The sequence below is a fragment of the Manis pentadactyla genome, chromosome X (genome assembly GCF_030020395.1).
Source record: "Manis pentadactyla isolate mManPen7 chromosome X, mManPen7.hap1, whole genome shotgun sequence".
NCBI lineage: Eukaryota > Metazoa > Chordata > Mammalia > Pholidota > Manidae > Manis > Manis pentadactyla.
In genome coordinates this window covers 41,731,899-41,746,729 of record NC_080038.1, presented here as the reverse complement: position 1 = coordinate 41,746,729, position 14,831 = coordinate 41,731,899, and the positions used below count along the sequence as shown (strand labels likewise).

At 39.9% G+C, this 14,831-nt stretch overlaps 1 protein-coding gene across 8 annotated transcripts in view; it reads right to left on the bottom strand.

Annotated features, from left to right (window-relative positions):
• The window catches only part of ZNF157 (zinc finger protein 157), an 83,628-nt gene extending 73,966 nt beyond the window's left edge, over positions 1-9,662 (bottom strand). For 3 of the 8 annotated variants that reach the window (XM_036907448.2, XM_057496078.1, XM_036907450.2), the window contains exons 1-2: positions 9,350-9,662; positions 7,542-7,742 (exon numbers count right to left, since the gene is read on the bottom strand). In XM_036907448.2, the coding sequence (XP_036763343.2) occupies positions 7,542-7,613 (72 nt within the window). In that variant the 5' untranslated portion in view covers positions 7,614-7,742; positions 9,350-9,662. Of the gene's footprint in view, positions 1-7,541; positions 7,743-9,349 lie in introns of those variants that run through there. The other 5 variants (XM_036907452.2, XM_036907451.2, XM_057496075.1 and 2 more) reach the window with 3 other exon arrangements.
• Between the last annotated feature and the right edge of the window lie 5,169 nt (positions 9,663-14,831).

Sequence of the window (14,831 nt, the reverse complement as noted above, 5' to 3'; positions counted from 1 at the left end):
ATGAAACCAAGAGCTGGTTCTTTGACAAAATAAACAAAATAGATAAGCCCCTAGCCAGACTTATGAAAAGAAAAAGAGAATCTACACACATCAACAGAATCAGAAATGAGAAAGGAAAAATCATGACGGACCCCACAGAAATACAAAGAATTATTAGAGAATACTACAAAAAACTATATGCTAACAAGCTGGAAAACCTAGAAGAAATGGACAACTTCCCAGAAAAATACAACCTTCCAAGACTGACCAAGGAAGAAACACAAAATCTAAACAAACCAATTACGAGTAAAGAAATTGAAGTGGTAATCAAAAAACTACCCAAGAGAAAAAGCCCCGGGCCAGATGGATTTACTTCAGAATTTTATCAGACATACAGAGAAGACATAATACCCATTCTCCTTAAAGTTTTCCAAAAAATACAAGAGGAGGGAATACTCCCAAACTCATTCTATGAAGCCAACATCACCCTAATACCAAAACCAGGCAAAGACCCCACCAAAAAAGAAAACTACAGACCAATATCCCTGATGAACGTAGATGCAAAAATACTCAACAAAATATTAGCAAACCGAATTCAAAAACACATCAAGAGGATCATACACCATGACCAAGTGGGATTCATCTCAGGAATGAAAGGATGGTACAACATTCAAAAATCCACCAACATCATCCACCACATCAACAAAAAGAAGGACAATAATCACATGATCATCTCCATAGACGCTGAAAAAGCATTCGACAAAATTCAACATCCATTCATGATAAAAACTCTCAGCAAAATTGGCATACAGGGCAAGTACCTCAACATAATAAAGGCCATATATGAAAAACCCACAGCCAACATCATACTGAACAGCAAGAAGCTGAAAGCATTTCCCCTAAGATCAGGAACAAGACAGGGATGCCCACTCTCCCCACTGTTATTCAACATAGTACTGTAGGTCCTAGCCATGGCAATTAGACAAAACAAAGAAATAGAAGGAATCCAGATCGGTAAAGAAGAAGTCAAACTGCCACTATTTGCATAAAAAACCCTAAAGACTCCACTCCAAAACTTCTAGAACTGATATCGGAATACAGCAAAGTTGAAGGATACAAAATTAATACACAGAAATCTGCGGCTTTCCTATACACTAACAATGAACTAATAGAAAGAGAAATCAGGAAAACAATTCCATTCACAATTGCATCAAAACGAATAAATACTTAGGAATAAACCTAACCAAGGAAGTGAAAGACCTATACCCCGAAAACTATAAGACATTCTTAAGAGAAATTAAAGAGGACACTAACAAATGGAAACTCATCCCATGCTCTTGGCTACGAAGCATTAATATTGTCAAAATGGCCATCCTGCCCAAAGCAATATACAGATTTCATGCAATCCCTATCAAATTACCAACAGCATTCTTCAACAAACTGGAACAAATAGTTCTAAAATTCTTATGGAACCACAAAAGTCCCCGAATAGCCAAAGCAATCCTGAGAAGGAAGAATAAAGTGGGAGGGATCTCGCTCCCCAACTTCACGCTCTACTACAAAGCCACAGTAATCAAGGCAATTTGGTGCTGGCACAAGAACAGACCCACAGACCAGTGGAACAGTATAGAGACTGCAGACATTAACCCAAACATATATGGTCAATTAATATATGATAAAGGAGCAATGGACATACAATGGGGAAATGACAGCCTCTTCAACAGTTGGTGTTGGCAAAAATGGACAGCATTATGTAAGAGAATGAAACTGGATCATTGTCTAACCCCATACACAAAAGTAAATTCGAAATGGATCAAAGACCTGAATGTAAGTCATGAAACTATAAAACTCTTAGAAAAAAATATAGGCAAAAATCTCTTGGACATAAACATGAGCGACTTCTTCATAAACATATCTCCCCGTGCAAGGGAAACAAAAGCAAAAATGAACAAGTGGGACTATATCAAGCTGAAAAGCTTCTGTACAGCAAAGGACACCATCAATAGAACAAAAAGGCATCCTACAGTATGGGAGAATATATTCATAAATGACAGATCCGATAGAGGGTTGACATCCAAAATATATAAAGAGCTCATGCACCTCAATAAACAAAAAGGGAACAATCCAGTTAAAAAATGGGCAGAGGAGCTGACAGTTCTCCAAAGAAGAAATTCAGATGGCCAGCAGACACATGAAAAGATGCTCCACATAGCTTGTCATCAGAGAAATGCAAATTAAAACCACAATGAGATATCACCTCACACCAGTAAGGATGGCCACCATACAAAAGACAAACAACAACAAATGTTGGCGAGGTTGTGGAGAAATGGGAACCCTCCTACACTGCTGCTGGGAATGTAAATTAGTTCAACCATTGTGGAAAGCAGTATGGAGGTTCCTCAAAAAGCTCAAAATAGAAATACCATTTGACCCAGGAATTCCACTTCTAGGAATTTACCCTAAGGATGCAGCACTCCAGTTTGAAAAAGACAGATGCACCCCTATGTTTATCGCAGCACTATTTACAATAGCCAAGAAATGGAAGCAACCTAAGTGTCCATCAGTAGATGAATGGATAAAGAAGATGTGGTACATATACACAATGGAATGTTATTCAGCCATAAGAAGAAAACAAACCATACCATTTGCAACAACATGGATGGAGCTAGAGGGTATTATGCTCAGTGAAATAAGCCAGGTGGAGAAAGACATGTACCAAATGATTTCACTCATATGTGGTATATAAGAACAAAAGAAAAACTGAAGGAACAAAACAGCAGCAGAATCACAGAACCCAAGAATGGACTAACAGTTACCAAAGGGAAAGGGACTGGGGAGGATGGGTGGGAAGTGGGGGAGAAGGGGGAGGAAGAAGAAAGGGGTCCTTACGATTAGCATGTATAATGTGGGGGGGCACAGGGACGGCTGTGCAACACAGAGAAGAGGAGTAGTGATTCTACAGCATCTTACTACACTGATGGACAGTGACTAATGGGGTATGTGGGGGGGATTTGCTGAAGGGGGGAGTCTAGTAAACATAATGTTCCTCGTGTAATTGTAGATTAATGATACCAAAATAAAAAAAATACTGCAACCCAGTAAGATTCTTAAGAAAGAACATGTTGGAGGCATTATGCTAAGTTCAAACTATATTACAAAGCTGTAGTAATTAAAACAATATATTATTAGCATAAAAACAGACACATCGATCAACAGAACAACCCAGAAATAATCCCACACATATATGGCCAATTAATTTATCATAAAGGGGGCAAGAATATACAATCGGGAAAGGACAGTCTCTTCAGTAAATGGTGATGGAAGAACCAGACAGACATATGCGAAAAGAAAAAAAAAGAAATTGTGTCTCTGTGTTACACCACACACAAAAATTAACTCAAAACAGTTTAAAACCTTGAATGTAAGAACTGAAACCATAGAACTCCTAGAAGAAACCATAGGCAGTAAGCTTTCTGACATCAGTCTTGGCAATGATTTTTTGGATTTGACTCCAAAAGCAAAAATAAACAAGTGGGACTACACTGAACTAAACAGCTTCTGCACAGCAAAGGAAATCATCAACAAAATGAAAAGGCAACCTATTGAATGGGAGAAAATATCTATAAATTGTGTATCTGATAAGGGGTTAATATCGAAAATATATAAAGAACTCACAACTCAATAGCAAAAAACAAACAATCCAATTAAATAATGTGCAGAGGATATGAACTAACATTTTTCCCAAGAAGAAATAAAGACAGCCAGCAGGTACACGAAATGATGTGTAATATTAGTAATTATCAGGGAAACACAAATCAAAACCATAATGAAATATCACCTCACACCTGTTAGAATGGCTATTATCAAAAAGACAAGATCACAAGTGTTGGTGAGGAAGCTGTACACTGTTGGTGGGAATGTAAACTGCTGTAGCCACTACGGAAACCAGTATGAAGGTTCCACAAAAAGAATTTAAAAAAGAATAACGACATGATCCAGTAATTCCACTTGTGGGTATTTATCTGAAGAAAGGGAACATATTAACTGAAAAAGATACATGCACCCCACACGTTCATTCCAGCATTATTTAATATAGCCAAGATATGGAAACAACTTAAGTGTCCATTGACAGATGAACGGATAAAGAAGATGTAGTGTGTTCTGTGTGTGTGTATGTATATAATTCAGCTATAAAAAAGGAGGAAATTTTTCCATCTAAAAGAACATGGATGGATCTTGAAGGCATTATGCTAAATGAAGTCAGACAGAGAAAGAAAAATACCATATGATCTTACTCATACGTGGAGTCTAAAAAAAAAAACTAAGCTCATAGATTAAAAAAAACTGATAGGTGGTTGCCAAAGGCAGAGGTTGGGGGGCAGGCAAAATAGGCAAAGGTAGTCAAAAAGTACAAACTTCTATAAGTCATGGGGATGTAATGTACAGCATGGCAACTACAGCTAATAATACTGTATTACATATTTGAAAATTGCTGAAAGTAAATCGTAAAGGTCTCATCACAAGAAAAAAATATTATAACTACATATGGTGATTGATGTTAACTAGACTAACCTGGTGATCATTTTGTGCTATATACAAATATCAAATAATTATGCTGTATACCTGAAACTAATATAATATTGTAAGTCTACTACACTTAAAAAATAAGACAACATAATATTGGTTAAAGAAAAGACAAATACATCAATGGAATAAATAGAGAGCCATAGACCACACAAATATAGTCAACCAATTTTTGACAAGGGAGCAAAGTCAATTCAACAAAGAAAGGATACCTCTTTCAACAAAAAGCACTGAAATAACTGGACATCTATATGCAAAAAAAAATCTAGACACAGTCCTTACACAAAAATTATCTCTAAATTGATCTTATAACTATATGCAAAATGTAAAACTATAAAACGTCTATAAGATAACAGGAGAAAACCTAAGTGATCTTGGGTTTGGCAATGGTTTAAAATACAACAAAGTCACCCCTATGTTTATTGCAGCACTATTTACAATAGCCAATATATGGAAGCAATCTAAGTGTCCATCAGTAGATGAATGGATAAAGAAGACATGGTACATATACACAATGGAATATTATTCAGCCATAAGAAGAAAACAAATCCTACCATTTGCAACAACATGGATGCAACTAGAGGGTATTATGCTCAGTGAAATAAGCCAAGTGGAGAAAGACAAGTATCAAATGATTTCACTCATCTGTGGAGTATAAGAAAAAAGAAAAAACTGAAGGAACAAAACAGCAGCAGACTCACAGAACCCAAGAATGGACTAACAGTTATCAAAGGGAAAGGGACTGGGGAGGATGGGTGGGAAGGGAGGGATAAGGGGAAAAAGAGGCATTATGATTAGCACACATAATGTACTGGGGGGGGCACGGGGAAGGCAGTATAGCACAGAGAAGACAAGTAGTGATTCTATAGTATCTTACTACACTGATGGACAGTGACTGTAATGGGGTATGTGGGGGGGACTTGATAATGGGGGGAATCTAGTAACCACAGTGTTGTTCATCTAAGTGTATATTAATGATACCAAAAAAATTAAAATAAAAAAAGTACAGCACAGGGAATATCATGAATAATATTATAACTTTGGAGACACATGATAACTACACTTATCATGGGGAATCATTTCATAATGTATAAAAATTTCAAATCACTTTCATGTATACCTGAATATAATAGGGTATCATATGTCAATTATACTCCAATTTTAAAAATAGAAATAAAAGGAAATACAGCACCAAACTTAAGAAAAATTGACAACTTGGACTTTATTAAAATTTAGAAATTCTGCTCTGTGAAAGACACTGTTAATACAATAAAGAGACAAGCCACAGAATGGGAGAAAAATCTGCATAACAGATTATCTGATAAAGGATTTATATTTAAAATATACAAAAAAACCAAAACTAAACAATAAGAAAACAAACATCCCAATTTAAAAATGGGCAAAAGATCTGAATAGACATTTGACCAAAGAAAATATACAGATGCCAAATTAGCACATAAAACTATGCTCAACATAATTTTTCATTAGGGAATTGTAAATTAAAACAACAGTGAGATACCATTACACACCTACTAGAATTTTTAAAATCCAAAAAACTGACAATACCAAATGCTGACAAGGATGTGGAGTAACAATGCTCATTGTTGGTGAGAATAAAAAATGGTGAATAACTTTGGAAGACAGTTTGGTAGTTTATCAGAAAGCTAAATAGTCTTACAACCCAGGAATTGCACTCATAATTATTTACCCAAATGAAATGAAAATTTATATCCATACAATAACCTATACATAAATGTTTATAGCAGCTTTATAATGAATAGCCAAAAACTGGGAAAAACCCATATGTCCTTCAATAAGTAAATGGATAAGCACACTGTGGCACATTCATTCAATGGAATATTATTCAGTGATAAAAATAAACAAGCTATCAAGCCTTGAAAAGATGTGGAGGAACCTTAAATGCAAATTGCTACATAAAAGAAGCCAATCTTAAAAGGCTACAGGCTATATAATTCCAAACTATATGACATTTTAGAAAAGGCAAAACTAACAGACAGTGAAAGAATCAGTAGTTGATGGAGGTTCCGGAAGAGAGAAAGGAAGGATGAACAGCTGAAGCACAGATGAAACAATTCTGCAAGAAACTGGATTAGTAGATATACTACATTATGCATTCATCAAAACCCATAGAGGATGCAACACGGAGTGAACATTACTATAAACTGTAGACTATAATTAATAATAATGTTTCAGTATTGGTTAATTATAACAAATGTACTTGGATATTAATAATAGGGGAAACTATACCAAAGGAGGTGGAGTCAGAACAGTATATGGAACTATATATATACTATTTTCTTAATTATTCTGTAAATCTGAAACTACACTAAAAATATGTCAATTAATTGTTTTAAATGTGCTTAGTATCTTAGTATATAACCCAGCAATTGCACTCACGTGCATTCATCCCATACAAAAACCTTACACAATCTTAGCATCTGTATTCACAATAGCCAAAAACTGGAAACAACAAAGATGTCCTTCAACTAGTGGCTGGTTAAGTAAACAGTGGTACATCCATACCAAGGAATACTATTCAGCAATAAAAAGGAACAAACTATTCAATGCAACAATTTGTATGAATCTCCAGAGAATTATGCTGAGTTTAAAAAAAAAAGCCAATCCCAAAAGGTTACACTGTATGATTCCATTTATATAACATTCTTGAAATGACAAAATTCTAGAACTGGAGCACAGATTAGTGGTTGCCAGGGGAGTTGAGGGAGTCGGTGTGGTGGGAAGTAGGTGTGGCTATTAAGGGGATAACCTGAGGGATCCTTCTGACAGAAATGTTCTGTATGGCAATATTCTGTTTGTGATACAGTACCAAGGTTTTGTAAGATGTTACCATTGGGGGAAACTGGGTAAATGGTATACTGCATTTGAATCTACAATTATCTCAAAATTAAAATTTATTTAAGAAAAAAACAGGCAAAATGTAGGCTCGTCCCCCTTACCTCAAATGATCTGCCATGTTGTCCTGAAACCAGGGCCGGGAACCTCTGGGGTGATTTCCCATTTGCTAGCATGTTCACCCTGGGTCTCAGCCCACCTTCCAAAGCTCGAGTGTGGGGGGTCTCTTTGTGAGCTGTGGTCAGAATGAATGCAGCCTCCAGTATAGGGAAAACTCAACAGCTCCACAGAGTCACCAATAAATCCTAAAAGGACAGTATCCATGTCATTATTGCCATCCATATTCACCCCACAAAGTTCAGCAACCCCCACTCTGAGAGTTATAGTGGACTATGGAAACAGTCATGATTGGAGTCAAATTAATGAGTTCAGAGTACTCTTTGAGTGGCTCCTCCAGGGGCTTCATACCTTACACAGCCAGACCATCCCTCAATTCAAGGTTCAAGGCATGTCTGGGTTTGTTGGGAGGGTGGAAATGGGGCAATGAATGCTGCTGAAGCCCCATGGGGTGGGCAGGGGAAGGACTTGTCCATGGGGATGTGGTAGGTGGAAGTGGAGGCAAGAAACCTACAAACCTGGTAAACTGAATGAAAGGTATCTCTTCTTCCTTCTTTAATTATTTTGCCATTTTAGGATGGAAAGTCCCCCTTAAATTCTTCTATAGGAAGCTCTTAGCCTCCTCTTTCCAGAAGATGGTTCCACATTAATAATATTTTTTAAATCAACAAATTGGGGGTGGGGGTGTATGTGGCTATTAACTTACGCAAAAAAATATTTGACACAATTCAGCAGTCATTAATAATAAAAACTCAAACTAAAATTAGGGAAGAAGCATATCACTTAAATATTACAAAAATCATTTACAAAACACAGCCCTGAAATACTATGCTAAAAAGTAAAATGATGAAGCTCTCACTACTAAAATTAACAAGATAGGGATGTCTGATACAACTCGAAATTGTTTTGCTGGCTGTAGCTCACCCAAGATAAATCAATCAGAATAAATATTGCAAAGACGTAAAAATGTAGCTTTCTTTGCCAGTAATGATTTTATACATAGAACATACCAGACTCTGCTAGAATTCACAGGGTAATTTGATAAGGGGCTGGATATAAGATAAAATTGTAAGAGCAGATAGTTTTTCCTCTATAATAGCAACAATCAAATAAAAACAGGAAAAAAAACTTGTAATGATAGCAAGAAATATATAAAATATATAAAGTCAACTTTTTAAGGAACTGGACCTATACAATTCTAAAAGTTTTTAAAAACTGACGAATATAAAATAGTCACACAGACATACCATCTCCGTGGATAAGATTTAATAGAAATGTCAACCCTCCCAAAAGCGTTAATGTAAAAAATAAATGTTAAAAAAAGACAAAAACGAAGCTCAGTAATAAGATGGTGTATATGAAATTTTGTGCAATACAGCTAAAAAGATTCTTAAAGGGAATTTCATGCACTCAAATTTTTTTTAGAAAGAAGGCTGAACAATTAATGAAATAACACCCAATTTAAAAAGGTAGATAAAAGGAAAATAGCACAGATAAGAGCAGAAATTAAAAAAATAGAAAACAAAGGTCCATCAGAGAAGATCAACTAGGCCAAAAGTTGGTTCTCTGGAAAGGCTAATAAAATTAGCAAACGTCTAGGGAGACTGATAAGGAAAAATCTAAGCACACACAGTATGACTTGACAAGACATAGCAAGGAATCTAAAAACTGACTACCCCGGAAGCCCCCTTCCCAGACCCGCATAAATTCCCATTCACCAGAATCTTTTAATTCCTCACCAACTGACCCTACAAACTGACAATTTATCATTCCCGAAAGCCAACAAAGCCATCACCTCAAAATCACTGATGACTGTCACGCCATAAACCCTCGTGCACAAGCTTTTGCGCCGCGCGCCAACAAGACTTTAAACAGCCTCTGAGGGCCACTTCCGTTTCCTGTCCTCACGCCGACACTGTCCCTTCTGGGGCTGCTGGTCTCGCACCCGAGCGTAAGAGGTGTGAGGCTGTGGCCCACTCGCTCCGAAGGAGGTGCAATTTTAGGTCGGGGGAGACTTTGTCCGGAGTGGCATTGCCGGGCGGGCGAGGAACATGGCTGCGTCAAGCGTTCCTCCATGGGGGCAGCCATCTTGGCGACCATTCCGTACAGTGGGCTGTTCCACAGAAGGCGGGGGCGGGGGGCGTTCAGGAGGAGACACCTTCGCAGGGCAAGCTTCTGAGGAGCTGGTCTTTGACACTGGATCCTATAGGTCTGTGCAAAGTTTACAGAAGCAGAGGTGCCAACCCCTGTCCTCGTGGGGAGGGGACATGTGTCCTGATCTGCAAGGGAGATACCACTGCGTGGGGGAGTCAGAATTACATTTTCCTCCAGGTTGATGTCACTCCAAGGAAAGAAGAATTTAGGATGGTATAGTCCCCCTCCTTGCCGAGTTGGGGGGGCTAGAAATAGATTGAATTAAGAGTGGTACAGTCCTCTCTTTGGAGATACCACAGAGAAGAGGGGGAAAAGTCATGTTAATGCGGATCCCCTCCTGGGTGAGACCACTGGAAAAGAGTTGGGAGGAGTCAGGGTGATAAAATCGCCCACTTTTTTAAAAGTACAAATGTCATACAATATTATATTACTTTCAGGTGTACAACATACTGATTTAACAATTATATACATTACGAAATGCCCACCATGATAAATGTGGTTACCATCTGTCACCTTACAAAGGTATTACAGTATTAGTGACTACATTCCCAATGCTCTGCCTTTCATCCCCTAACTTACTTATTTTATAACTGGAAGTTGGTACAATCTCTTCTTGATGTGCTGGAATTGGTATGGAGGTGACTTGAATCCCCCTCAAACTCCACTACCCCCATTACTAAACTAAAATGATAGTAATGAGGAATCATAATAATAGCTTTTGATATGGGCAGCTAATGTTTTTCAGCAGATTGTCAACAGAAAAATATTTAGAAAACACTAAAAGCATCTTTCAATGAAAATACATCTCTAAGACATGCCCCCAACCAGGTTGCAGCCACTTAGCCTCAGGAGCTGCTATGTTCGCCTGTGAACTCCTACACATTTTTCAGAACCTAGTCCAAGTATACCCTTCTGCGGGAAGCCTTCTCTGACAAGAGGCTGAGGGCTCTTCCCCCTGCTGAAGGTGTTTCAAACACAACAGGTAGGCCCTGGATAAACTTTGGTATAGATGGCCAGGTACCCTAAGGACATGCAGATCCTCTCTGGGACTCCTGCTCCCCTACAGTATTTGTGAATTGAATGGAAAACAGAATGGCAAATGTGAGGACATTGCCAGAATACACCTACTTTTACAGAAATTTCCGAAACTTATTGTCATGACTTCTGGTCAACATCTCAAATCCTGGAATCTTCTAACTTCCACCATCAATGCATCCTGGGCTGATCTCAAGCCTGGGCCTCTCTTAACTCTACCAACATCTATGTTGCACTCTTCTGATCTAGATTCATGTTCTCTATTAATAATTCCATCTTCAGTGTCCCCATATTTTGGCCCTGAATCCAAGCTGCAACTAACTATTGTGCCATATGTGCCCACCTTTTATAGACTGAGAGATTAGGCATATGTCAATTTTCCACTATCAAAGCCTCTCTGTTCTAGATCTCAACTATTAGACCCTTGTTTACTTTTCTACTATCAATGTCCTTTTGATTAAACCTCCAGAACACACCTGTGTTCAAGTTCAAACCAGAAGGGAAATGATAGTTGTGGAGGAACAGAGGCCCAAGTTCAAGAACTGGACCTGTGGACCATTGAAGATAGAAGACTTTTTGCAGGCCTGGGCTACAGCCTGTAAACAAGATGGTGATTTCTGGCAAAATCATTAACCGATGTTTTCAGTTCAAACCAGGGAGACTGATGGTGTTGAAAAGTTAGTATTTTCCTAATATATAGACACGGAATAGTTAATCGAAGCCCAGTGTTCAAGGTCAGAAGTGATGGTTTGCCATTTCAGAGATTAGACTAGAAAAGACTGTGGCTTCCATTTTGTGTTCTCTTCTCCTCAAATCACTCCCTCTAGGAGAAACCAGCCGCTATATCATAATGACACTAAGACAGCCTTTGGAGAAGCCCATGTGCCAACCACTCCTGCCAACAGCCAGTAAGGACCTAGCCCCTAACCAGCGAGACCTCTAGCCTATAGCACTACGAATGAGCCATGTTGGAAGTGAAACCTTCAGCCTCAGCTGACTGTGGCCCAGTTGACAATTTGACTGCAAAATCAGGAAAGACCCTGTGACCACTCAGCCACGCCATTCTCAAGTACTTCACCCCCCAGACACTGTGAGATAATTAATATTTGCTTTATACTTCTGTGTTTAAGGGTATTTCATTATGCACCAGTTGGTAACTAATACAGGAATTTAAAGTTGTGGTATTTTGTTCATCATGGATTTGTGCACTAATTTTGACTTTTCTAAATATCAAACTACAATCTTTTTTATCTAGATTACTGAGCTTTTTGGTGTCCCCTTAAGTTGTGTACTTTTAGGTGAGCACCTCACTTCCTCACTCTAGTCCCAGCCCTGCTGAGAAACCTTGTTCTCTAACATCATAGACTATCAGAAACTTTGCTTTGAAGTATGTCAGGTAAGAATAAGACATCCCACTCTTGCCTGGAAGATCCAAGTTGCTTTGGCACAGAGAAGCAGACTTGGCTTGAATCCAGGTTCAGAGCTTCAAATAAGTGGCATCTGGAGTGAACATATCACATCTATTTTTACTTCAGTGTTTCTTAATAAAAAGAACCCTATATCCACTTCACAGTCCAAACTTGACATTGACCCTTTTATATACCAATGTACTTTGCTTTGGGCTAATGGAAACAGTGCCTCACTTAAATTTTAACTGAATTCCACTCTTCCCCAAAACCCTATAGTAATCCCATTCTTTCTCTGTTTGGTGAGACTAAGTTGATCAACCATCCCTGTTGGCCCAGGACTGAAGGGTTTACTGGGACAAAGGACATTCAATGCTAAAACCAGGAGAGTCTCAGGCAAACTGGAACAAGTTGGCCACCCTAGGTGAGATCCCCCCAGTTCCTATGTTGTGTGGTTTCCTTTGCTGCAGCAAATTAATAAACCCATTTCTGTTGGACTACAGGTGTGAACCTGGTAGTCTCTATCAGATGGGCTTTGTCAAGGTCATTAATGTTGGAAGAGTTCACAGAGGTTGGTTTGAGATCAGTCCTAGCATACACTGATGGTAGGAAAACTAACAGGCCTGAGTCTGAGGTCCCAATCAGAGGCGCACTGATGGAAGAACGGTTAATTGAAGACTCAATGCTAAACCATACCAGAAAAGCATTGATGGTGAAAGAAATCAGAGCCCTTGATTAGAGGTCAGACTACAGCAATACTGATAGGGTTAAGAATTGGTCCAGAGATGGTGGAAATGTTAACAGGGGCCTGGATTTTAGATTTTGACAAGAGTCATTTATAGTGAATTAGATAATAAATGACCAAGTTCAAGGACCAACCAGAAGAGCAATGGTGGTGGAAGAGTTAATAGAAGCCAGAAATTTGAGCTCTTTTGTCTAGACCAAGTCTGAGGGGTTGTAGATAGATGGTGCAGCTGGCCAATGACTGCATATGAGAGGTAGGATCTGGTTTCTGGTATCCAATGGGATGAAGCAGCAGCCTGTTACCAAGGAGAAGACCCTGTTGCTATGTACAGAGAGAAGCAGGGTCTAGCCTGAGTTGCTACAGACAAATAGTTAGCCAATGACTGCAGAAGATGAGTTTTAGCCTCTTCAGCCTATGGTAAAGTGTTGCTAGGTAGTAACCCCCATTCCCACATGAAATGAGGCAACCAAAGTGGTACCTGAGAGGCTATAGACAGAAGTAGCAGTTAGCCAATGGCTGGGTGTAAGAATCTGGCTCTGGCCTCCCTAGTCTGATGAGGCTGCCAGGTCTGTAAATCAGCAGAGGCCCCCACTGTCCAGTGCAGGGAGTGGGTAGGGCCTAGCCTGAGGGGGTACAGAGCAATAACATGGCTGTGTCAAGGAAGTGGAAGTGGGTGGGGGTGAGGCCTGAGGTTGCTTTGGACAGATGGTATAGCTGGCCAAGGGCTCTGTGTGGGAAGGAGGCAGGCTTTAGTCTCCATGGCCAATAAAATGCAAACATCCATGTTACTATGCAGAAATAACTTTGCTGTTCCAAATTATATCAGTAAGAATGAATCCTTTCACGCTCGCCCAGAGAATCTGAATCAATTTGACACACAACAGCAGCCTCAATTTCCAACCCACCTGGAAGAGACAGAAGAAACTTAGGATATGAGGCTGCTGACAGATGACACATTAAAAAGAAAAAGAAACAAATGAAATTTAATAATATATTTTACTTAAACTGCATTTGCAAAATTTGTCACATCAATATGTGTAAGGCTGGAGGCACCGGAGGGAGGAGTGAGCACGTCGGACACTGATGACGTGCCAAAGTCCCCGTCTGTTGCCCCCTCCCAACCTGAAAAATGTGCCTTGGGCTAGCCAATCCTCGCACCACTGTAAATCTAAGCTCTGCCTCCCCCTACCTTCTTTAAAAACTCACTGCCTGTCTACTTACGCACGACCTCTCCAGCCTCTATTTCCATAGACTGGGGAACATCGCCCGGGAACTGCGCTCAAATAAACTACCTGGCCCTTCGTTGCCTCTCTTCGCCTGCTTATTTTGGTTAGAATTTATCTTACATTGGCATTTATCTTACATTTGGTGCCAAAAAACCCGGGAAAGAGTGTGAGCGCGGGGCCCCAACCAGCCACTGGTGGCCCTGCCCCCTCCTTCCCCGACCTGGGACCTCAGCCTGCTCTCCACTGCATGGACTATTTTCCAGTGAGTCCCTCAGTTTCCCCTGGTCTGTTTCCCTTCCTAACTCCGTTTCACCGGGTCCATCTGAAATCGTAGCTACGTCCAGGTTTGGGCATCCAGCCCATCTGCTGCGGGCATCCAGGATACCTGTCCCTGGCCCTGCAGTGTGAGAGACATCTCTACCCCAGGCCCCAGGACGTCTGCGGGCATCCGGCCCACCCCTGGCCCTGTGGTGTGGGACATGTCCCTCACCCAGGCTCCCAGGCCATCTCCCCTGACTTGGCGCGCTTGGGACGCTGGGCGCTCCTCTCAGCAGGATTAGTTGGGGAGTGGCGCAGACATGGGGAACCAGCCCTCAAAAGTGGAGGCTCAGACCCCATTGCGGTGTCTCATTTCTAATTTAGTTACTCTATATTTGTCCAGGGAAGTTCACAAATGGAAGCTGGTCTTCCTTTGCTCTCAGGCCTGGCCTC